The sequence below is a fragment of the Neofelis nebulosa genome, chromosome 3 (genome assembly GCF_028018385.1).
Source record: "Neofelis nebulosa isolate mNeoNeb1 chromosome 3, mNeoNeb1.pri, whole genome shotgun sequence".
NCBI classification, from domain to species: domain Eukaryota; kingdom Metazoa; phylum Chordata; class Mammalia; order Carnivora; family Felidae; genus Neofelis; species Neofelis nebulosa.
The window spans coordinates 121,014,765-121,041,007 of NC_080784.1; the positions used below are offsets into that span (position 1 = coordinate 121,014,765).

Sequence of the window (26,243 nt, forward strand, 5' to 3'; positions counted from 1 at the left end):
ATCCAGAACAGTTGCTAAAGCCAGAAACCTAAGAGTTATTTTTGGTAACTCCCTCTCTCTCTTTTCCCTCCTCCAACACACCACTGAGTCATTTTGACCATGTGGACATTATGACTTTAATAGTTCCTAAATCTTCCCATGCTGTATTTCTACTACCATGCTTGAGTTCAATCTATAATAATTTCTTGCATGAAATATTGCCCTGACCACCTAACTGGTATCCTGCAACCTCATTTGCCTTCCTCCAATTAATTTTCTACAGGACAGCCAGAATGTTCTTTTCAGACAAAAATCATTACAGTACTCCCTTCTTAAAACTCTTCAACAGCTTCTCATTGCCTTTAGGCTAAAGTAATGGGTCTTAGTTCTGTCTGGCTCATGCCCACTTCTCCAGTTTTCTCTCTGTCTCTTCCCATCATTCCCTCTTCATCTCTTGCAACGTACCATAGTTTCTTGCACCTCAAGGCTTTTGTACATGCTGTTCCTTCTGAAAAGGATGCTTTTACTTCCTTCTCCCTTAAACACACTGGACAAATGGTACTTACCCTTCAGATCACCATGTAAAAGTCACTATTATTCAGGGAAACTTGTTCTGACACCCCCACCCCTGCCATTATACTGTCCCCTGTCGACGTCTTTTGCGTTTGTGATTGTTTATTCAATACCTGAGTTTCCTGCTATACTGTGAGCACTGTAAACAGAAGGACTGTCTGTTTTGTGTACTGATGTACTTCCAGCCTGAAACAAAGAAGGCAGTTCACAAACATTTTTTGAATAAGTGAAAACTTTTATTTGGAGAAGTTGTATGAATAGGAGTGATTTGTAGCCCTTGGTGGGGAAAATAGTCTGCCTTATAAGATGTTGAATATTTTTGCCCTCCTCCTTATTCCTGTCTCTAAGAAAGGAATTGTGTACCTGAATGAACTTATAAACTCTTCAGTAAATAACCCCAAGATGATTTTCATTCCAAACATGAGAATCTGATACAAATGTGGATGCTATGAAGTAGTTTTAATTCTTTGTTTGTCTCTGTAGTGGAAACTAATTTATCTCTCTCTTAGATAAATACAGATCTTATGAAATAATACTTTTTTTTTTTTTTGAGAGAGAGAGGGCGCAAGCCAGGGGGAGAGTGGCAGAGGGGGAGAGAGACAGAGACAGAGACAGAGACAGAGAATCTAAAGAGGCTCAGTGCTGAGCATGGGGCTTGATCCCACTACCTTCAGATCATGACCTGAGCTGAAATCAAGAGTCAGAGTTGGATGTTCAACTGAATGAGCCACCCAGGCGCCCCAGCAAATAATACTTTAAATGAGAACAGTTTGCCAATTCCTCGGGCTCTGTTCTGCAAATGTTCCATTCAGAAAAATCTCAGTACTCCCTCTTCCTCTGGTGCTTATTTCTTTTTATTTATTATTATTATTTTTAATTTTTTTACACTTTTTATGTTAAATATAATTTATTGTCAAATTGGTTTCCATACAACACCCAGTGCTCATCCCAACAGGTGTGCTTATTCCTTTTTTAAAGCTGAGCTCATAACCTCACATATTTGATTATCTTTATTTTTAAATGTTTCCTCATTTTTTTTTTTTTTAATTTTTTTTTTTCAACGTTTTTTATTTATTTTTGGGACAGAGAGAGACAGAGCATGAACGGGGGAGGGGCAGAGAGAGAGGGAGACACAGAATCGGAAACAGGCTCCAGGCTCCGAGCCATCAGCCCAGAGCCTGACGCGGGGCTCGAACTCACGGACCGCGAGATCGTGACCTGGCTGAAGTCGGACGCTTAACCGACTGCGCCACCCAGGCGCCCCAATGTTTCCTCATTTTTTATAGTTATTGCATTTAAATAGAATATTCTTTATGGTATTAAATTTAAATACAATGCTAGGTTCAGAGATATTTTGGAGAAGTTTAAAGAGTGACTAATTGTGTTGCTTCAGTATCATATGCTTTTGAAGAATAAATATACATAATCAGATTTTATGTTCTTAAAACATTTCTGCCAAATTTAACTATGTTGCATAGGTTCCTATATGAGTTATTGTATTAGTTACCTACTGGTGTATAACAAATTATGCCCAAACTTACCAGCTTAAAATAACATTTTTTTTTTTTTTTTTAATTTATTTATTTTTTTTTTATTTTTATTTTTTTCAACGTTTATTTATTTTTGGGACAGAGAGAGACAGAGCATGAACGGGGGAGGGACAGAGAGAGGGAGACACAGAATCGGAAACAGGCTCCAGGCTCTGAGCCATCAGCCCAGAGCCTGACGCGGGGCTCGAACTCACGGACCGTGAGATCGTGACCTAGCTGAAGCCGGACGCTTAACCGACTGCGCCACCCAGGCGCCCCTAAAATAACATTTTTTATCATAGTTTCTATCAGTCAGGAATCTGAAAGTGACTTAGCTGGGTGCCTCTGGTTCAAGGCCAGTCATGAGGTTACAGTCAAGCCAAGAAAGGACCAGGGCTGTGGTGATCTCATGGCTCTACTAGGTCTGAAGTGTCTGTGCCTAAGTTCACACATGTGGTCATCAGTAGGCCTCAGATTGGCTTCTAAACTCGCCATGTGGGCCTCTCCACTGAGCTGCCTCACAACATGGCAGCTGGCTTCCCTCATGGCTAGGAGAGAGCAACAGTGAGCACCCAAAACAGAAACTGCAGTTTTTTTTATAACTTGGTTTTGGAAACGATGTCACCTCTGCTGTATTCTCTTGGTTGGAAGTGATTCACTAGGTCTAATCCATACTCGAGGAGAGGGGATTGCATAGGGCATGAATACCAGGAGGGAATCATTGTAGGCCATTAAAAAAATTTTTTTTTAACGTTTATTCATTTTTGAGAGACAGAGTGTGAGGGGGTGGAGGGCCAGAGAGAGAGACACACACAGAATCCGAAGTGGGCTCCAGGCCCTGAGCTGTCAGCACAGAGCCCGATGCGGGGCTCAAACTCACAAATTGTGAGACCATGACCTGAGCCGAAGTTGGACGCTTAACTGACTGCGCCACCGAGCACCCCAATTGTAGGCCATTTTAGATGCTCCATATGGGACACACACATGTACACAGAGTATGGACTTAATTGTATGTCTCCCCTGAGTTTTTATGTTGAAGTCCTAATCCTCAGTGGCTGAAAAATCTACCTTGTTTGGAGATAAGGTCTTTAAAGAGGTGATGAAGTTAAAGTGAGACCTTTAGGGTGGGAGATAGTCCAGTATGAATGATGTCCTTGTTTGGAGATAAGATCTTTAAAGAGGTGATGAAGTTAAAGTGAGACCTTTAGGGTGGGAGATAGTCTAGTATGAATGATGTCCTTGCAAGAAGAGGAAATGCATGTGTGTGTGTGTGCATGGAAAAAGACTGTGAAAATACAGTGAGAAGGTGACCCTCTGTAAGCCCAGGAGAGAGGCTTCAGAGGAAACCAAAGCTTCCCCCACTTTGATGTTGGATTTGCCAGGCTCTAGAACGGTGGAAGAGTAAATTTCTGTTGTTGAAGCCACTGGTCTGTAGTATTTTGTTATGGCCACCCTAGCAAACTAATATGCATGCATATAATATTTTAAAAGAAAAAGCTTTTCACAGTTGTTTAAATGTCATGGTAATTGGAATGCATCTTTTCCCCCCCTGGAAATTACAGGAGCAGAGTTCCTTTAGTTGGGACTGGGGGCCGTCCTTCCCTACCCAGGGCATCTGGAAAGATGTCAGAATCGAAGCCTATAATATTTGTCATCTGAACTTCTTCACGTTTTCCCCTATCTACGGTAAGCTAAGAGATGTGCTTTCTTGTTTGTCTTTTTTGAGCCTCCTTTATGTTATAAGAATTGGGTTTATAATCTGAAGATATAGATATACTTTCCAGAAATTCATTTAAAAAGAATTGGGGGGCACATTAAATTTCTATGTGTGAAAAATATACACAGACTGTGATTTGTCATGAAAATTTACAGTATAAAGCAGGAAGGAGGTAGATAGATACTTTTAAACATATTTTGAAAAGAAGATGAGAGAAAGCCAGAGTAGCTCTGGGTTTTTCTGAGCTAAGTGTTCCTTCTAAAAGGCCTGCTGTTTTGTGCTCCTCCCTGCGGCCTCTGTCCCCGCTTTGAGAACTTCACTGTGCTGAGGTCTTGATTTGCTTCGATCACTGCGCGTTTTCTCCTCTGAAGGCCATGCCGCACTAGCCTTGTTAAGAGTTGAAAATAAACCGGTATGCACACAGAGCATACAGAAAATTTTGTAAGATAAAGAATACTACTTTCTCAGCCAAAGGAATGATTCCCAAGACAGGAGCACTGAATAAACTGTCAGAAATTTCACTGAGGTCCACGAATCCATGAAAAGCCGGTCAGATATTTTTGTTGTAGTGTTTGCCCAGCACTGTGTTTGTTTGTTTGTTTGTTTAGAAAGGAACTAGAGTTAGTATACTCGTGCCTGCACATTGGTGGAGATAAGGGAGGGAAGATATGAACAGTTACACCAAACAAGACTGTGTAATAACCTTGTGGGGTGGGACGCTGGTAGTTCAGAAGATCAAAGATCAGTGAGGATTTGAGAAGTCAGGGAAATCGGTGAATGGGGATCTTGAGTGATACCTTGCGAGGCTCGGTCCAGTTACGTGCAGGCCTAACTGGATGGAATCAGCAAGCAAGAATGTGGCGGTGTGTCCGTGTAAGAGTCCTGGTAACCTGACATTGCTGTTCCATCCAGCCAAATCAGTCTTGTAAAGGCAGAAGACAAAAAAAAAAAAGCAAATCAGAGATGGTTGATAATTGAGGTTGTTAGGTGCTGCTGGCATTTTTAAATGTTAAAAAGGCATGAAAAGCGGGGCGCCTGGGTGGCTCAGTCGGTTGAGCGTCCGACTTCAGCTCAGGTCACGATCTCGCGGTCCATGAGTTCGAGCCCCGCGTCGGGCTCTGGGCTGATGGCTCAGAGCCTGGAGCCTGCTTCCGATTGTGTGTCTCCCTCTCTCTCTGCCCCTCCCCCATTCATGCTGTGTCTCTCTCTGTCTCAAAAATAAATAAACGTTAAAAAAAAATTTGAAAAAAAGGCATGAAAAGATGCAGTTTAAATTGTGCGTGCAAATGTGGCTGCCCACAGCTCTCTAGTTTAGTGCTTCTAAAGTATTCAGAGGTATGACTTGAACTGAGTTCTGCTACTAAAATCAAAGGATGGTTCATTCTTCCCCATCCCCACCAATATTTTTTTCTCAGGTATATAATAAAATCCAGTGTGAGGAGAGGTCTGATTTCTCAAGAAGTTATTTATTTCATTGTTTTGAAGCTTAATCAGTGTTTTGGGTGGTTTGCAAGAAGTGCTATGAATACTAAATACCCTGATATCTGAAAACATTTGAATAACACTGCTCTAGTTTAATTTAAAATTTTGAATATGAAGCTAAACATTTCTTCCTGAGTATGAGTCATTAGAGTTCAGTTTATTAGTCACTAGCGACTGGGTGAATTTTGTCTGGATTAAATCAACTTAAATGAGGTTTAAAATTTCATTTAGATTCAGTGTAATCAATTCCCCGTGTCAACTACATTTTTCCTGTTTTGTGACTGCAGTATATTTTATACTTAACATATAGAAAAATGTTTCCTGTTCATAGGATATGCCCTGTGCATATGAAGCAGTAATTCTTATATTTCTGATTAATTTTATAGACTTCAATTTGGTTATTTGATGTAATAAAGACAATTGAAGCATAAACACGTAAAAGTGAGGTGAAGAACTTCCTTTAGGAATTTTTTCCAGAATTTTTTTTTTCAATTTTTCTTTGAAAGACAGCAATCATCCCTGAAACCAATAGATATTTAAAAGTTGAAAAATAATGGGATGCCTGGGTGGCTCTGTTGGTTAAGTGTCTGACTTCGGCTCAGGTCATGATTTCATGGTTCGTTTGTGAGTTTGAACCCCATATGGGGCTCTCTACTGTCAGTGCAGAGCCTGCCTGGGATCCTCAGTCCTCTCTCTGCCCTCCCGCCCCCCCCCCCCAATCATGCACACACACTTTCTCTCTCTCAAAATAAAAAACACGTTTAAAAAAAGAGAAAGTTGGAAAATAATAAAGAGAATAAGCTAATATTTTTATGCATTCATTTGGTACATAATTTGAGGCAGGCATTGTGAGAGGCACTAAAAGTTTTTTATATTTATTTTTAATTTTTTAATGTTTTATTTTTGAGAGAGAGACAGAGTGCGAGCGGGGAGGGGCAGAGAGAGAGGGAGACAGAATCTGAAGCAGGCTCCGGGCTCTGGGCTGTCAGCACAGAGCCTGAGGAGGGGCTCAAACTCACGGACTGTGAGATCATGACCTGAACTGAAGTCGGACGCTTAACCGACTGAGCCACCGAGGCGCCCCAAGTTTTCTTAAAAGGATTAGTTTGTAGTTAAAACCAGATACATGTATTTTTTCTTTAAAATCACATCTGTTAATTTTTAAAATTTAAGCATGAAATGAGGTTGGTCAGAACCAAAGCAAACAGTGGCTATCTCTGGGTAATAGTGCTACACACAGTTTGTATTTTATTCTTCTGCTCAACTGTCTTTTCCAGATTTCTATGCTGAGCTTATATTGTTTCTGTAGTAAGGGAAGAAAGCAGTTAAAAGACTCTATTTAGTAATTTCAGCCAACTCATTAGGAAACGCTAAACGAATTTGACTGTGTGGCACTTTCTGCTTTCTCCCTGCTGAGGCTACAAAAAGATCACCTTTTTGCTTCTCCAAATGTTCAAATTATTTCTGAATTTAAAATTGGTGAGTTTACCACTGAAGAGCAAATGACCAACCACACTCCCCAGTTTAACTGTGTGCAGAAAAAAGGCTCTTTGATTTTTTGAAAATTAACTTGAAATTCTTGTGAGTTAACTTTATGTATATAATAAATGTATTGTTATATATATATTTTTTTCTTCTCTGCATTCTCAGTCCTTATGATGGAGGTTTCTAAACTTTTCATTTTTCAGTATTCTGTAGTCATTTGTTTGATTTTGCCCTAACCTCAGCTTCCTCAATGATTTTCACATATTCTTAATCTTTAAGATAGTAAGAACAAATTTATATTTGAAAAAAATACTGAGGTCAAAGGAAAGCAAGAATTACTCCTGTTATATCTTAACTCTTGCCAGTTGTCTAGATATTTAGAGATACCAATTCATTGATGTGACTTTCTTTAAAACCTTATTAGAAAATATTTATTTGAATAATTCCTCCTTAGCCCTGAAATATTCTAATTCAGGTTTTATTATTTTTTTATCATTAAAAAATATTTTTTTCAATGTTTATTTATTTTTTTGAGAAAGAGAGAGACAGAGTGTGAGCAGGGGAGGGGCAGAGAGAGAGAGAGGGAGACACAGAATCAGAAGCAGGCTCCAGGCTCTGAGCTGTCAGCACAGAGCCCAATGTGGGGCTCGAACGCATGAGCTATAAGATCATGACCTGAGCTGAAGTCGGCCGCTCAACCACTGAGCTGCCCAGGAGCCCCTCTAGCTCAGGTTTTAAATAGCAGTAGCTGTTCTAGGCACCCACATTTTCAGTGTTCCGGTGAACACTGACTGACGGTGAAAGACTGACTCTGGTACAGAAAAGAGAAGCTCAGATGTTTTTTACTGGGTGTAGAAACCCAGCAAGATTCTCCTGTTCTTTTCTCTAGGGAAGGGGTGGAAGAATGCCCTGCTGGGGGAGGGGAGGGGAGGGGAAAGTCTGGCTGGACCTGGGTTTCCAAGGGGTGTGGGAAGGAGAGTTAGGGAGAAGATAGCTGGTAGGGGTGGATGCCCCAATTCCAAAGATTAGGACATTTATAAGCGAATGATGTGGCCCAAACTGCAGGCCCTGCGTGGCAGCGGTGGGTGCTGGTGGTGGTGTCTGTGCAAGAGACCCAGAGACAAAGTGAGAGAGGGGGAGAGAAAGAGATACATATATTCATTTGTTGATCATCTTCTCCATGCTAGGTCTTTCATATGTGTAATCATATTTGTAATATTTGTGAATCGTTCCCATTATGCCCCAAAATTTATTAGGCAAGGATGATCATCTGGTCTTACGAGCTTTTCATAAGCTTACTTACACACATTAAGTCCAAATTATATAAGTGTGTTCTGGTGAAATGCTACATTGTTTAATCTTTCATTACCACAGTCAGAAAAAAAAAAAAAAACAAACAGCACAGAGGTGTTTTCAGTATGTGAACCCTCCTCTTGAGCTGAGGTGAGCTGTACATCTTTGACCTGTGTGTAGGCGGTTCCATCCTACCCAGAAATACTGCCATCTCCCACCCTATCCAAATTTACTTGCTGCCTCAGCCTAAAGCACCCACTCCTTCCAACTCAGAAACCTAGCCTGTGAGTTGGAGAGGTGAGTTTAGCTTTCGGTTTGACCTCGGCCTGCCCAGCAGAAGCCTGTGTTGAAGGTCATTGCAGCCCTTTGCCTATAGTGAATATAATATTGCAATAAAGCAAAGATTTGTCAATCTTGGTTAATGCAATCTTTTTGAATGCATTCATTTTGCATCACTTTCTCATTCATCTTTGAATTACTTTATTCATCAAATAACAGCATTTACCCTTGAAAATATCTTTATGGGTAGGTAGGTTGCTTGAATGATCTCTCCTGTGATTAGCTACCTTGTTGCCTGAGTAGATTTTTTTGCCCTGGAATTTACCAATTTATCCTTGTTTGGGGGAGATTTTGCTTTGCGTCTCTTTTGCTTTAGTTTTTCCTCTTTGAGGATTTTGTCCTGCTGAGTAAGCAAGGAGATCTTGCTGCTTGGTAAAGAAGGGGAAGACAGCTGTTGTAACTAACTGTGAGCCTGCCTTTCTGGCTAATGCAAGCTGTTCGCTCTTTGAAAAGCAGCTGCGGAAGGCTGTCCTATAATCCTAGCAGGAACACAGGAAAATATCCTATGTTTGAATTTAAATATTCGGCGGCTTGGTCATTTCAGCTTGTTGTCATTACTGTTTCTTCACTGCAGCTTTTCATCACCTATTAAAGATGTAAGGAGCAAGCGGGCAGAAGGAGGAGCTGTTAAATGCTCAGCAGGGTGAAGCTAATCAAGGCAGCTATCTTTGAATAGCTTTTTCCCCCCAATGAGATGAAGCATCGTTTTTCATCTTACATAAGCAACCTATCATCCTTTGCAGATCCTTCCCATGCTGACCCGAATGTTCTCCCACTTCATTGCTAGTTCTTAACCCCCCAGATGCCATCGTGTGTTCCTAACCATGACCTTTGGATATATTTTGTTCCTCTAAGTAGGTTTACCATCTTGCATTTTTTGGTTGGGGTGTAATTTATAGGGCCTGTCAAGGTTTGCAGACAGTACATAATTCAAGAAATATACTTCTACTGTTGGATGCTCCCATAACTGTTGTTATGCTTTTATGAGATAGTTTAGGTTACAAAGATGGTATTTTGACAAATGAAGAAACTGTGGCAACATGTAATTATGAATTAGGAGAGGGTCAGACACATTCTCTATGTTTGTAGATTTCAGTGTTCTTTTTCACAGACCCTTTTTTTATTAAGAGGCTAACATTTTAATGTTACATTCTCCCCCAAATGCTTTGTTTCACATTGAATGTACCTTATATCTCGACTTAAGATTCTGAAAGGCCTTTGCTTTGTTTTTTTTATCATTTTATTTTATTTTCTTCATTATGATAAGTGTACTCTTTAATCCCCATCACCTATTTCACATATTCCCCCACCCACCTCCCCTCTGGTAGCCATCAGTTTGTTCTTTATAGTTAAGAGTCTGTTTTTTGGTTTGTCTCTCTCTCTCTCTCTCTCTCTTTTTTCCTTTGCTCGCTTGTTATGTTTCTTAAATTCCACATATGAGTAAGATCATATGGTATTTGTCTTTTTCTGCCTGACTTATTGTGCCTAGCTCCATCCATGTTGTTGCAGTTGGCAAGATTTCATTCTTTTTATGGCTGAGTAATATTCCAGTGTGTGTGTGTGTGTGTGTGTGTGTGTGAGAGAGAGAGAGAGAGAGAGAGAGAGAGAGAGAGAGAGAGAGACCACCTTTTCTTTATTCATCTGTCGATGGACACTTGATCTGCTTCCATAGTTTGGCTGTTGTAAATAATGCTGCTATAAACATAGGGGTGCTTGTATCCTTTGAATTAGTGTTTTTGTATTTTTTGGGTAAATACCCAGTAGTGTGATTCCTGGATCATAAAAGTACTTTTGCTTTTGGTTTTCCTCATTGCTCATATACAGATTTCAATCCGTGCGTGCCTGCTAGTGTCTTTCTCTTTGGCAGGTGTTTCTGTGAGAGATGTATGCAAGGTGGAGAACATTATACTAGGAAACATGGGCCCTCTATTTGTCCTTTGACTCTGGAGCTTTTGAGCTAGGTTCTACAGGTCTCAGGAACCTCATCTACAAAGTGATGAGGAGATTGCCAAGTTTCTTCTGCCTTTAACATTCCATGGTTCTTTTTCTGTGATTTGTAAGTTATGGCAGTAATTACAACCAAGTGAGGGTATAAGTATGGAAGAATTCAGTTTTTCTTGAAGCTAGACACATAACTACATAAAGACATTGATACTTGCAGCTTAATTATAATCAGTTAAAGTTTAGGATATGGTTTTAGAATCTTTTTGGTAGTTGTGTACGCACTTGAATTAAAATAACTCAGCTATCTCTTATTTTTCTTTTTTTAAAAATGGTTTAATGTTCATTTATTTTTGAGAGAGAGAGAAACAAAGCATGAATGGGGAAGGGCAGAGAGACAGAGAGGGAGACACAGAATCTGAAGCAAGCTCCAGGCTTTGAGCTGGCAGCACAGAGCCCGATGTGGGGCTCAAACTCGGGAACGAGGAGATCATGACCTAGGCTGAAGTTGGACCCTCAACCAACTGAGCCACCCAGGCGCCCCAGCTATGTCTTATTTTTCTACTTCCATGTCGTGTTATACTTCTTTTTCCCTCTTAGACAACTGTGAATAAAGCTGTTTTCTTGCTTTTTTTAAAAAAAAGATACTATTTTTAAGTAATCTCTACACCCAACAGGGGCTTGAATTCACAACGCTGAGATCCAGGGTTGCACGCTCTATTGACTGAGCCAGCCAGGCAACCCAAGCTGTCTTCTTTTTTTTCTGACCACATCTTGACAAAGAAGTAGACCATATAGGAATATAAAAGGAGCTGGCATATTTTAGAGAATTTTAAGGTTAACGTATTGGCCACGTTTACACAAATTGGAGTTGTCTTGAAGGTTGTTTGCATGAAGAAGCAGCACACATCATTCTGGGTGTGTAGCTGCCTATGCTTTGTACAAATTTCCACCCAAATCAGACTCATGTTTGTTTTTTTTTTATTAAAAAAATTTTTTTTAGTGTTTATTTTTGAGAGAGAGAGAGAGACAGAACACAAATGGGGGAGGGGCAGAGAGAGAGGGAGACAGAGAATCGGAAGCAGGCTCAAGGCTCTGAGCTGTCAGCAGAGAGCCTGACACAGGGCTCGAGCCTGACACAGGGCTCGAACCTGAGCCATGAGCTCAAGACCCGAGCTGAAGTCAGCCGCTTAACTGACTGAGCCACCCAGGTGCCCTGTTTGTTTGTTTGTTTGTTTTTAAAGAGGCCTCCCCGGGGGCGCCTGGGTGGCTCAGTCAGTTAAGCGTCTGACCCTTGGTTTCTGCTCAGGTCATGATCTCATGGTTTGTGAGATTGAGCCCTGCATTGGCTCTGTGTGCTGACAGCATGGAGCCTGCTTGGGATTCTCTCTCTGTCCCGCTTTCTCTGCCCCTCCCCTGCTCATTCTCTCTCTCTCTCTCAAAATAAATAAATAAACTTACAATAAAAAGGTAAAGAGACCTCGCTGAATCAGCTTTGGAAAAATTTGAAAATGAGGCAGTGGCCAGAACCACACTGCCTGCCATCCTCTGGGTTGCTGCCTGATTGAGGTTACATGGAACACACCCTAGACTGCAGTCTCTTCTTCAGGGAGCAGGACATCAGCGAGGGCATCACTGAGTCTTTAGGCCTGGGAAGGCCTCAAGTTGTAGAGAAAACAGGTCAGTCTTGCCTGTCTACCCTGTTTTAATAGAATTCCCCTATTGTTTGGGCCCAGAGTTGATTCGTCAGGATGGGGAGAGGATATACAACTGACTTGGTGTGATAGGGAAGGAGACCTGATTTGGAGGCAGTTAATAGTTTTTCTTCTTAACTGTCCCCATCCCGGTACTTTCCGTTTTTGGAATTATTTGCATTCCACTTCAGGAGAGCTGGGGAGTCATAGGCATCGTTCGGCATTTTTTTAGTCTCCTTCTTTTGTTGATTTTTGTTTTACTTTTTATTTTATTTTTTGATCGGAGTATAGTTGACACACATGTTACATTATTTTTACGTGTACAGCATTGTGATTCAGTAAGTCTGTATGTTATGCTATGCTCCCCACAAGTGTGGCTGCCATCTGCCACTCTTCCACACTATTACAGTACTATTGACCATATTTCCCATGCCGTACCTTTTCTCCTGTGACTTACTCATTTTATGATGGGAAGCCTGTCTCTCCCACTCCCCTTTATCCACTTTGCAACCCCCCCTACGCACCCCTGCCCCTCTGGGGACCATCAGTTTGTTCTCTGTATTTATGTATCTGTTTTTGCCTTTTGTTTTGTGTTTTAGATTCCACATATAAATGAAGTCATACAGTATTTGTTTTGCTCTGTCTGATTCATTTCACTTAGCATGGTGCCCACCAGGTCCATTCTTTTTTGTGGCTGAGTAGTATTCCATTATACACACATACATACAATGTCTTCTTTGTCTATTCATCCATCAGTGGACATTTAGATTGCTCCCATATCTTGGCTGTTGCTCCCAATGCTGCAGTAAACATAGGGTGCATATATATTTTCAAATTAGTGATTTTGTCTTCTTTGGGTAAATACCCAGTAGTGGAATTATTGGATCTTATGGTATTTATATTTTCAACTGTTTGAGGAAACTCCATACAGTTTTCCACAGTGGCTTCACCAATTTACATTCCCACCAACAGTGCACGAGGTTCCTTTTTGTCTACATCCTCACCAACACTTGTTATTGCTTGTCTTTTTGATTCTAGCCATTCTGACAGGTGTGAGATGATACCTCATTGTGTTTTATTTGCATTACCATGGTGATGAGTGATGTTGACCATCTTTTCATGTGCCCATTGGCCATCTGTATGTCTTTTTTTGAAAAATGTCTGTTTGGGTCCTCTGCTTGTTTTTAATTGGATTATTTCTTCTTTTTTGGTGTTGAGTTGTATATGTTCTTTATATATTTTGGATATTGACCCCTGATAGGAGATTTCATTTGTGAATATCTTTTCACATTCAGTAGCTTGCTTTTTTATTTTTGTGCAAAAGTTTTTTATTTTTATTTATTTTTCCAAGTTTTTATTTAAGTATTAGTTAACATGTAGTGTAATATTAATTTCAGGAGTATTATTTAGTGATTTATCACTTACATGTAATACCCAGTGCTCATCACCCACTTAGCCCATCCCCCACCCACCTCCCCTCCAGCCCTCCAGCAGCCTTCAGTTTGATCTCTATAGTTAGTGTCTTGGGGTGTCTGGGTGGCTCAGTCAGCTAAACGTCCAGCTCCTGATTTTGACTCAGGTCAGGATCTCAGGGTTGTGGAATTGAGCCCTGCATCTGGCTCTGCACTGAGTGTGGAGCCTCCTTGGGATTCCTTCTCCCCCTCTCTTTCTGCCCTCCCCCCAAAATAAATAAATAAACACTAAAAAAAGGAAGAGTCTCTTATGGTTTATTTCCCTCTCATTTTTTTCCTTTCGCCTACGTTCATCTGTTTTGTTTCTTAAATTCCACATATGAGTGAAATCATATGATATTTGTCTTTCTTTGACTGACTTGTTTTGCTTAGCATAATTTACTCTAGCTCCATCCACATTGTTTCAGATGGGAAGATTTCATTCTTTTTGATAGCTAAGTAATATTCCATTGTACATATATGTGTATGACTGAGCCACCCAAGTGCCCCTAAAAATGGGTCTTAGTTTATAAAAGGGAGCTCCTCTTAACTAGAAAGTTTCTAGAAACTAGAAACAGGATTATATATTTTTAAAGTAGCAAGTAGGGGCACCTCGGTGGCTCAGTTAGTTAAGTGTCTGACTTTGGCTTAGGTCATGATCTCACATTTCGGGGGTTCAGCCCCCATGTCGGGCTCTATGCTGAAAGTTCAGAGCCTGGAGCCTGCTCTCCTGGAGCCCGGATTCTGTGTCTTCCTCTCTTTCTGCCTGTCCCCTGATTGCGCCCTGTCTCTCTCTCTCAAAATCAAATAAACATTAAAAAAAAAAAGTTTGTTTTTAAAAAAAATTTTTTTTTAAGGTTAATTTATTTTTGAGACAGAGAGAGACAGAGCATGAACAGGGGAGGGGCAGAGAGAGAGGGAGACACAGAATCTGAAACAGGCTCCAGGCTCTGAGCTGTCAGCACAGAGCCCAACGCAGGGCTTGAACTCACGGACCGTGAGATCATGACCTGAGCCGAAGTTGGACGCTTAACCGACTGAGCTACCCAGGCGCCCCAAAAAGTTTTTTTTTTTTAAAGTAGCAAGTAAAAAGAAGTGACCAGGTAATACCAGGAAAATTATTGATGATTTAAGACTCTACATGTGCTTTGTGAAACTAAATTACTTAAATTCTCCAGGGCTTCTGGAAGGAAAGTTTGTATTCCATTTGTAAGAAAAGGAGAGGGCAAAATATGTTAGTATAGTGTATCTGCTGATAACACAATAGGCTTGTAAGTCTTCATATTGGGTTTTTACATTCTGCAGCCTTAGTTTTTTCAGTTAGTGGCACCTAAGGAACTTAACTAGATGAGCCCCAGAGAACTGATGATTTACTTTAGAGCTTTCTGTGTTAGAAGCAATAGAGACTGCCAGTAACCTTTGGGAATGACACTATTTGTCTTCCTGTCAGAGGCCCTTACAAGCAGCTGATTTTCCACTGAACAGGAAGTAATAGGAAATGTCCAAGGAGTCAGCTCAAACTTGGTGGTTATTAGTTGGTAGGAGGTACCTAGAGGGCAGAACTAAAATCTTCAGGTGGAAATTAAAGAAAAGGGGATTTCAAATCAATGTGAAGAATGACTTTACAATAGTCAAGGCTAGCAAAAGGGAAGGCTATTTTGTGAGGCAGAGGCTTTTTTTTTTTCATTACAGATATTAGATTAGAATAGTCTTTTGGGGGAAATATTTTAGGTGAACTTTTTCTGTAAAGATTCAGATAGTAAACGCTGTAGTCTTTTGGGGGGCCAAATGTCTTTGTTGTAACTACTTAACTCAGCCATTGTAGTGCAAAGGCAACAGAAGACAACATGTACACAAATGAGCGTGGCTATTGTCATAGCCTGCTTGGCCTGTCTTAACAAAATACCATAGACCGGGTGGCCTCAACAAGACATTGAAAGCTGGGAAAGTGAAGATCAAGGTGCTGGCTGGTGGGTTTGTAGCGATGGCTCTCTTCCTGGTTTGTGTCCTCACATGATTGGGGTGCTGGAAAGAAAGGAAAGGAAGGAAGGAGGGAAGGAAGGAACGAAGGAACGAAGGAAGGAAAACGAAGGAAGGAAGGGAGGGAGGAAAGGAAAGAGGGAGGAAGGAAGGAAGGAAGGAAGGAAGGAAGGAAAGAAGGAAGGAAGGAGAGATGGAGGGAGGACAAGAAGGAGGTAGATCTTTTTCTCTTATAAGGCCATAGACCTATCAGATTAGGTCCTCAGCCTTGTGACTTCATTTAACTTAATTACTTCCTAAAGACCTTACTTCCAGATACAATCATATTGGGGGGTTAGGGCTTCCACCTATGAATTTTGGGGAGGTGGGGAACACAATTCAGTCCAATAAAGTTTTATTTTTAAAACAGGAGGTAGGTTATATTTTGCCCAAGGACCAGTTATTTGCCAGCCGGTAGTCTAGAGGGAATCAAACACTAATCAGAAAGTAGACTAGGTGATCTGTCAACATATTTCTAGTTCAAAAGTTTTATGAATCTGTGCTGTTATGGTTAAAGACTCACCAAAAGATATATTTGCTGTCTATCATCACTTGATATCATTAAAAAAAATGCTCCCCTATATAATTAAACCTCCTCCCTACTGTAAAAATCTTGAACACCAATAAGACATGGTTTTTGGGGAAATTGTTTGGATATGATTGGCATAACTTAGAGGTTAACTATATAGTCTCTATATAGACTCTCTATATAGACAGTTTCAGACTGTCCATATCCAAGCTCTGCAGCTTACTAGCTGTGTGACCTTGGGCAAGTTACTTAACTCCTCTGTGCTTCAGTTTTCTCATTTATAGAATGATTATAATAATAGAGTTTACCTTATAGCAGTGTTGTGATGTTTAAATAAGTTAATACATGTTGAGAGCATAAAACAGTGCCTAGTTCGTAGGAAGTGCTGGGTCAATGTTATCTGTTATTATTTCTTGAAATAAGAGATAGTAAGGGAAGCCAGACGGAATATGATGGGGAGGTCATGTAGTTGTCAAAGATTTAGGGATATTTTAGAAAATCAATATATTCAGATAAGATTGTAGTGTGTGGTTCTGTTTAAAAACAATAAAGGTGCTGTAAAGGGAAAATTGAGAGACTTCATATGTTCTTGGTAGGAGAAAAGTATCTTTAACAAATAAGCGTGGTTGTCTTGATATATTTTACTGTATCTTAGAAAAACTTGGAGGCTGTGGGTGTGTAAACTACAGAATTGGCTGGATCAGAACAAATTAATTCAGGGCTCATTGAGTAATGTTCCTAAGAATGAATCATTTAATAAGTAAAAATAGTTCTTAAGTCCAGGATTAGTTTTACTTCTGTGCACATCCAACCCCTCTGTACTTTAGGCTGATATGAGATGCAGATGATGAGATGTGGTATGACCATCTTTACAATAGGTCTGGTGTGGTTGTACATTTGTAAAGAATGTCAGTTATAGAGTCTTTGGTCATTGATCAGCATACATGTTTTTTCTTCATTTGTGGCAGAGCCATGATTATCGAACCCTCCTCCTTATTTGTGGGAGAAGGGTCTCTAAGATATTTCTCAGCTGATAACCTTTTCCTGGCCCTTTTTCACAGAGGAAAACGGAAGCCCTCAAGCAGGAACTTCTTCAGTCTCTTGCCATAGATCATAGAAAGCTAATTGCATCTGTACCAGTCATGTCCTCCCTTTCTGTGGCAGGAAGGAATGAGAACTTTCGTTGGTGGCTCTGACAGCCTGCCTATCCAACCTTTTTGGATACTTCATCCCTGGTGTCTCCTGTGTAACCAAAAAAATATGGGTCTGCTTTTCTACTTTGCTCTCGCCCAAACCCTGCTTTGGCATACTGTCTTATTTTAAAATGCACAGATTCAATTCTGGAGACATTAAACAATATGAATTTAATGGATGATAGAGGAAGGTGTTATATTGCACATAATATAACATGCTACTTCTAAACCTCCTGAAACATTCTAACCCATTCTCAGACTCCACTCCCTAAGTCTCATTCCTCAGGGCAGCTGTCTCATCTTTTCTCCCCATGACCTTCCTTTTCAGCCTTGCTACCTTTTCTTTTTCTTTTCCTGGTCTCCATTCCAAGATTTTCCAAGTGGCACTTTCTATCCCTTTCGCACAGATAGAAATTTCACGTCTCTCTGCTTCTTCCATTTTTATCCTGCTGTATCATTGTCATTTTTTAAAAAGATTTTTTTAAATGTTTTATTTATTTTGGAAAGAGAGAGAGACAGAGTGTGAGCAAGGGAGAGGCAGAGAGAGAGGGAGACACAGAATCTGAAGCAGGCTCCAGGCTCTGAGCTGTCAGCACAGAGCCGGACAGGGGGTTCGAACTCACAAACTGTGAGATCATGACCTGAGCTGAAGTCCCGCGCTTAACCGGCTGAGTGACCCAGGCGCCCCTCATTGTAAATTAAAAAAAAAAAATTTTTTTTAACGTTTATTTATTTTTGAGACAGAGAGAGACAGAGCATGAACGGGGGAGGGTCAGAGAGAGAGGGAGACACAGAATGTGAAACAGGCTCCAGGCTCTGAGCAGTCAGCACAGAGCCTGACGCGGGGCTGGAACTCACGGACCGTGAGATCGTGACCTGAGCCGAAGTCGGATGCTCAACCGACTGAGCCACCCAGGCGCCCCATGTAATTTTTTTAAAATGCAGATCTGATCGTGTTACCCTTTTTGATGAAAAATCTCCAGTGGGTCCTCATTGATCTAGGGTGAAGTTCCCAAACTCCTCACACGACCCAGCATGAGCTGGACCCTGCTTACTTCCTCAGTCACACTGATCTCCCTTACCAGTTTCATTATTGCTCAAGTTTTTGTTAATGGCATTGTTCTTCCTCACTCATGGCTCTTCACCCTTGCTTCTCATAGTGCCTAGAATACTTGTCATCTGCCTCTGAGCTTGACGTACTTCTGGGCTCTGCTACATACTGCTTTTTCACAAAGGCCTTCCCTCACCCTCTATAAGTTAGGTGACCTTTCTTCCTGTGAATGTTTTCTCAGAATAACCTCATATTTCTCCCATCCTGGTATAATCTCACCATTGTACTTGTCTATATCCCATTAGACTCTTAGACATGAAGACATGTCTAAGACATGAAGTCGAAGACATGAAGACCCATTAGACATGAAGTCAGGGGCCATATTTATCCTGGCCACGATTTAATTCTCATCACTTAGCAGAGTACATGGCACATACAAATATTTCTTGATTAAATAACACTTGACCATTGAACAACATGGAGACTAGGGTGCTGACCCCCCTGCACCGTTGAAAATTCACATGTAACTTTTTTTTTTTTTTTTCACATGTAACTTTTTAAAAAAGTAATCCCTAAGCCCAATGTGAGGCTTGAACTCACAACCCCGAGATCAAGAGTCACATGCTCTATTGACTGAGCCAGTCAGGAGCCCCAGTGACTCCCCCAGAATTTCACTACCAATAGCCTAGTGTTGGCCAGAAGCCTTACCAATAACATAAAGAGTTGATTAAAACGTATTTTGTATATGTATTATATACTGTACTCTTACAATAGTGCCTAACTTTTTTTTGTATTTCTAAGCTGGTTCAATTATGAGTTTTTTCAAATTGTCACAAATCTCAAAAACATTTTCCAATATATTTATTGAAAAAAATCCTCATATAAGTGGACCCATGCAGTTTAAACCAATGTTGTTCAAGGCTCAACTGTGTATCTCTGTTTTTTCACATTTGGTTAATTCTACTACATCTAAGTTTATACCTTATTATATGCCTTAAGAAACTCTGTATTTTTACTTTATAAAAAGGAGCAAACATGTATCAGTCTTAGAAAATTTATGTTATATTTTCATTTGTGATACTCTATTTATAAAGTTTTTTATGACTTATGATTGTAACATTTTTAGAGGTATCTATAAAATCTATAATTTTGGTTATTCTTCAAAATGAATGATGAAAAAAAACCAAAACTGAATGAATGAAGATCAAATGAGAATTTCCACTGAACTTTTTATCATGACAGCATCTGTGGAATGCTTACTAGTTTAGAAGCTGCTTTAGTATTTTCTTCAGTGAATCCTAAGGAGTACAGCAATAATGCTTAGCATATTATTTATATATATTCATATATATATATATAAGTGTTATATATATGTGTGTGTGTGTGTGTGTATATATATATATATATATATATATATATATATATATATATATGTTTCTTTTCTTTTTTTTTCTCTATGTCTTAGATAACCATACCCAGGGGTGGAATCTTGAAATAGAGTCTTCTTTTGATGTTGTCAGCCCAAAGCCAATTTCTGGTCAAGTGATAGTAGCCATTCCTAAACTGCAAACACAGCAGACGTACAGCATTGAACTTCAACCTGGGGAAAGGATTGTTGAGCTATTTGTGAAAATTAATAAGGTGAATGATGGTACTTCCTCAGAACCACTAGATGAAGAGCAATACTGTTCAGAAGAAATGACTAGAAAGAAGGGACTGAGTATGAAAGAAAAATGTACTTTTCCCATTTTTCCTTCACTTTTAACCTCTCACATTTGTGTGTGTGTTATGAGCTAAGGAATGATTTTTCCAAATTTTAAGATTAAGAAAATGGAGAATATGTGATTTGACATCCTTTCCTCTCAAGAAGGCAAGTGTGTTGTGTTTTAACTTTTCTGCACTGTTTGTGGCATCCTGAATCCAAAATACATTCTAAGCATTATATTTATTTAAAAAAATTTTTTTTTCAACGTTTTTTATTTATTTTTGGGACAGAGAGAGACAGAGCATGAACGGGGGAGGGGCAGAGAGAGAGGGAGACACAGAACCGGAAACAGGCTCCAGGTTCCGAGCCATCAGCCCAGAGCCTGACGCGGGGCTCGAACTCACGGACCTCTAAGCATTATATTTAAACACAGTGATTATAATTGGTACTTGTAAATTATTTTGAATATTGGCGCTATTTTACAAACAGAATTTTAATTCTAAACTCATGATCTTTCACCAGTAAAAGTGGGCTGTTTTTTTTCCTTTTCTTTTTCCTTTTGTTATTACTGGAATTGATCATTGTGAACTGAATAGGATGGAGTAAATCAACATTCAGTTACTGTTTGGATACAGTAAGAACTCAAAACAGTTTCTAGTTCTGGGTTTAAAAGGAGAGTCAACCTCAAAGTCCAGTTCTAAATGTTAAGAATACAAAATAAAATAAGCTTCAGTATTAGAAATGAAAAGAATTGTTTTTCTGATAACCCATGTTATTCTGTTATTTCCTTTCCTTTCTGTAATATCCTTTGGTATATTAATCCATGCTAAACACCTAGCACGTTGATTTTTTTTAATTTTTTAAAAATGTTTATTTATTTTTGAGAGAGAGAGCGTGAGCGGGGAAGGGGCAGAGAGAGAGGGAGACAAGAATCTGAAGCAGGCTTCAGGCTCTGAGCTGTCAGTACAGAGCCTGACATGGGGCTTGAACTCATGAACTCTGAGTTCATGACCTGAGCCGAAGTTGGACACTTAACTGATTGAGCCACCAAGGCGCCCCTAGCCTGTTGATTTTTAAGTATTATCTATGGGTTGGTATAATTTGGCATAACATAGAACCTAGAATTTCTGTGCTTGACTCTATGATACATTGATATAATGTTCTGAATGACTATATTATTTTGCTGAAAATATGCCACAGATTACTTAGAATGACTTAAATTGTTTCTTGAAAGAATGCTACTGTAGAAACTTGGTGGCCTCATGGACATGGAAACCAGACTGGATATAATATGACAGTTCTTTTTAAGTTGGATGGAGGCTTAAGTATTGAAAAATCAGCTAAGGTAAGCAAATACTTTAAAATATTTTGTCAAGAAAAAGTGTATTTCTTGTTAAAATAACAATACAAATCTTTGTAGGAAAAGAAGAAACCAGCAAAACTCCTATAACCTTATCACTCAGAGAGAGTCACTAGTAACAGTTATATGCATTCCAAAACTTCTCTGTGTGTATATTTATATATTTATAAATGGATTAGACTTTACAAATTATTTTAATATAAATATTATATAGTATATATATAATATATAATATAAATATTCTATTGTTTTTAAATTGCACAATTATTATATCAAAGTAATACATATGTATAATTTTAATTAAAAATTTTTTTAATGTTTATTTTTTGAGAGACAGAGCATGAGTGGGGGAAGGGCAGAGAGAAAGGGAGACACAGAATCTGAAGCAGGCTCCAGGCTCTGAGCTGTCAGCACAGAGCCCAAATTGGGGTTCGAACTCACGAACCACGAGATCATGACCTCAGCTGAAGTCGGACGCTTAACCGACTGAGCCACCCGGGTGCCCCACATATGAATAATTTTAAAGCTCAGATATTACCAGAAAGTAATAGAATCCCTTGCCCAGCTCTTCCTATTTCTATTCCTATTTTCTATTCCTCAGAATCAATCATTTTTAACTTTTACTTATTTCTTCTATTTATCTTTATTTTCCCAAATAACATGCTTCTACTGATGTTTTCTAATTTTGCAGTTTGATGTATTGCCTATTGACTTCAAACCTAGAGGATGAGGATATTTCTCTTCTACATGATTCTCTCTGATGACCCCTGCTTGCCCCCCAACACACACATTTTTGCCTCCCTCTGCCCTTGCAGTGTTGTCCAATGGCCATTTTTGTTAACTCAGTATTCAGTGTTTACATTTAATATTATGAAAATACTACTCAAAGCTGAATCACATAGTATGCTGAAATCATATTTCCTTTCTTGTACAACTTTCTGTATTACTCAGAGTAATAATTGCTTCATGTACCGCTTGCTTTGTTTTTCTTTTGTCTTCCTCTAAATCCTGTACAAACTTTCTGACATATTTGAAATACCTTTTACATTTAGTCACACTCACTAGGTGTTCTATCCCTTGTTTATTGTTACTATTATTATTCTTTTAATTTTTGCTATCTCCCAAAACGCTCTCTCCTAGAGCCATTTTTTTTATCTCCCTGATCTTGCTAGTCACTCTCTAGAACTTCTACTTAGCTGTTGACCTGGAACTTCCTTTTATTATTATTCTTGGAATTTTCTTCATCTGTCTTCTAGGAATTCTAAGTATTCCCTTCTTTTTTCTTCTGGATTAAATATAGAACTCTGTTTCTTTGGACCCATGTTTTTCTTTTTTTTAATTTGACTTTCCACTTTTGCTGATATACTTTCTCCGATAGATTCCTGAGAATGGGTATGTAGAAGATAACATTTTGGAGAACTTGTAAGCATGCAAATACATAAAGTCTGTCTTCACAGTTACTTGATAGTTTGGCTGTGTATGGAAGTCTAGGTTGGAAATCATTTTCCCTCAGAATCTTGAAAACATTTTTTCATTATCTTTTAGCTTTTAATATTTTGTTTTAAAATGTAATTACATTCTAATTGTTGTTTTCTTGTATAGGACTATTTTTGTTTGCTTCTGGAAGCTTTTAGGATTTATTTCTGATAATCTAAAATTTAAAAATTTGAAAATGAGTGGATTTTATTGTGGTTATTGTTGTTATGCTAGTTATACTTGTGAGCACTTCCAATCTAGAAACTCAACCTGGAAATTTTCTTTTATTATATCTTTTATAATTTTTCATTTATTATCTTTGTTTTATTATTTTTTTTTTTGATACAACTGTTAATCAGATATTGGACCTCGTGGATTGAGCAATATTCTTAGGTTTGCCCTTCCGCATTCCATCTTGTCTTTTTATTTGGTCTTTTGGGAGATTTACTTAATTTTATTTTCAGTTTTTAAAATTAGATACTTTATTTTTGTTATCACCTAAAAATTTTCTAAAAAGGTTTTTTATTTTTAAATTGCATCCTATTTTAATTTTATAATTATAATATTTTCTCATTTCTCTTGGAATATTAATTATTACTATAAGTATTTTTGAAGTTTTCTCTGCATTGTTTTGTTTTCCGTATTTCTTTATTTTTCTTATTTGTTTTGGTTTCTGTCTTGGTGTCCATTCATTCTGAAGATTAAGTCACAAAAATGCAGATAAGAAATCCTAGATGAGGTTCGATATTCATTATATAGGTGGAAACCCAGCTCTATCATGTAGTGGTGCCCACATGTCAGTAGCTATAGATCGTGAGTGTGTGTGTGTGTGTGTGTGTGTGTGTGTGTGTGTTTAGCTTTGCCAGTGAGGACATTCTCCACTCTCTTGCCTGAGGAATATAAGATTGGTTGTTACCATTCAGGGCGTCTGGTGGCAGAAGGGGACTAAAATTCTGACCATTGAGCATACACTTTCATCCATTTCCCCTTTTGCAGTGTGCTTTATATCCTCAAGCCTCTCTGATTCTGAAAGGCAAAATGATAGGTGAGCCTCAGGATCCCTTTTCCAAAGCAGTGTACTTGAGTTCTGCTTTTCGAATTAAAACATATTAGGGACTCCTGGGTGCCTTGGTCAGTTAAGCATCTGACTCTTGGTTTCAGCTCAGGTCATGATCTCATGGTTGTCAGATGGAGTCTCACATGGGGATCCCTGCTGGGCATGGAATCTGCTTAAGAGTCTCTTTATCACTCTCTCTCAGCTCCTTCACCACTCATGCTGTCTCCCTCCCTCCCTCCCTCCCTCCCTCCCTCCCTCCCTCCCTCCCTCCCTCTTTTTCTAAGTAAAAAATAAAATAAAATCTCTCTAAAATAAAAAAAAACAACAAAACATCTTATACATACATTATATGTACATATACATCATACCTTATATTGGTCATATATATTTATATATATATGGGTGTATACACACACACATACACACACACACACACACACACACACACACACACACACACTATATGCCTTTCCATATCACTTTAAAAATTCCAAAATTGAGTCAAGATTGAAACTGGAGCTATCTAGAGAGGACAATGGGAAAAAATAGCCCCTGTACTCCAACGTATTGCAATCAAAGTACCTGTAGAGAGAGATCTTGCCCACCCCCATCTGTCAGGGACCATTAATTAAAAAAAATACAATAAAAATATTTCCCCTTGAAGCCATAACCATCTGTTTTATTTCTAAATCTGTGAATAAGCCTTATGGTAACCTCAGCTAGAGGATATTGAAAAGAAAATTTGACTTTAAAGGAATGACTAAGTCCTGCCTGGTTTGGGGTACAGCACTAAGGACTGGAAAGAACTACACTTTGGTATTTATTAGCTGTAGGCTACTTATTTAGTCCTTTAAGTGCCATTTCTTTATATATAAAATAGGACAGTGAAGATGAAGTTACTTGAATCTGGCTTATAATAGTGTATAGTAAGTAGTAGCAATCTTGATCCCCTTCATAGGTTTTCTCCTTTCCCCAACATCAACCTTTGGTGTTTGCAGTTGGCTGGGGCTATGCTCTGGTGTCCTCTCTCACATTTGGTGTTACCTCTCCTTTGGGCCAGACACCATGCTAAATTTGGAAATATACCTTTTAAAGGCTCATTATCTATTTTTCCTTTGTTTAATCATGCTCTATATTTCCTGAGACACTGTGTATGTGAGTGTGTGTGCGTGTGTCTGTAGCGTAGATAGGGAGAATGTCCTAGAGCTGTCTAAAGGGCCAAAACATTCATGCTTATTCTAACCCTTTTGGTAGAAGATGTCTGCTCCCTCAAATGTTGAATTTGTTGTGTGTTATTTTCACGAAAGTGTGAAAAATAATGAGTCATTTCAACTTACTTTAGAGAAGGAAAAGGAACTTCTGTGCTTTTCTAACTGTGGGAAGTAATTCTTTTCATTCAATCTGGTATGGTTGCATTATTGTTTATTACATTTAAAGATGCCATTTTTTAAATTGACCAGCAACAGGAGTGAAGGAAGATGTGTTTCCCCATGCCTGTGTTAATGTGTGTCTGTGAAGTGTACCATTTGGTTGTGGCTGCTATAGAGTTTGTTACTTTTGAGAGTCATTCATTACTAAAAACTTAGGGAGCATCTACTGTGTTTCAGCCACTTTTCTAGGCTCTGGTGATAGAGCAGCGAATAAGACATTTCTCTCTGAAGCCTTAATGAAGCTAATAATTTGGTTGGGAAATTAAATAAGTAAGCAAGCAATTGCAATAAAGTGTACTAAGGATTCTAGAGAAATATGGAGTACTGTAGAAGCACAGAGCAGGAGCATTCTGGGGAGATTCCAGAGGAGGTAATGTCTATGGTCTAAGGGATGAGTAGAATTTGACCAAGCAATGTAGCAAAGAGGCAGAAGGACAAGAATATGTCAGGGCCCAGGGACTCAAAGGAATATGGTGTGTTTTTGGAGGTGAAAGTCATTTCACTGTGGCTGCATTTGAGTTTAAAGTAGAACAGGAGATGGTATCATAAAGGTAGGCTAAGGCAAGATCATGTAGGGCCTAGTAAGCCGTGTGAAGGAACTGGGCTGCCCTCAGGGCCGTGGGAATTCTCTGAAGGGTTTTAAGGAAAGAGCCATAATGATATTTGTTTTACAAAGATTGTGCAGATCAGATTGGAAGAATGACAAGAATGGGGGCCAGTTAGAAGACTGTGATGGTGATTGAGTGAGGCCCAAAATGATGATGGCTCAGTCTACAGAATTGCTGAGGAAATAAGTTTGAGAGGGATTTAGGAGTTGATACCATCAGACTTGTTGATGTGAGAATGGGAGAGAAGAATGAATTAAGAATGGTTCTTGGGGCACCTGGGTGGCTCAGTTGGTTAAGCTCCCAACTCCTGATCTTGGCTCAGGTCATGATCT

The 26,243-nt window shown here is 39.1% G+C and overlaps 1 protein-coding gene across 4 annotated transcripts in view; it reads left to right on the forward strand.

The window, feature by feature from the left end:
• The window catches only part of MANBA (mannosidase beta), a 114,544-nt gene that overhangs the window by 27,098 nt on the left and 61,203 nt on the right, over positions 1 to 26,243 (forward strand). For all 4 annotated transcript variants that reach the window (XM_058721778.1, XM_058721780.1, XM_058721779.1 and 1 more), the window contains exons 5-7: positions 3,644 to 3,767; positions 19,741 to 19,916; positions 21,215 to 21,325. In XM_058721778.1, the coding sequence (XP_058577761.1) occupies positions 3,644 to 3,767; positions 19,741 to 19,916; positions 21,215 to 21,325 (411 nt within the window). The remainder of the gene's footprint in view (positions 1 to 3,643; positions 3,768 to 19,740; positions 19,917 to 21,214; positions 21,326 to 26,243) is intronic.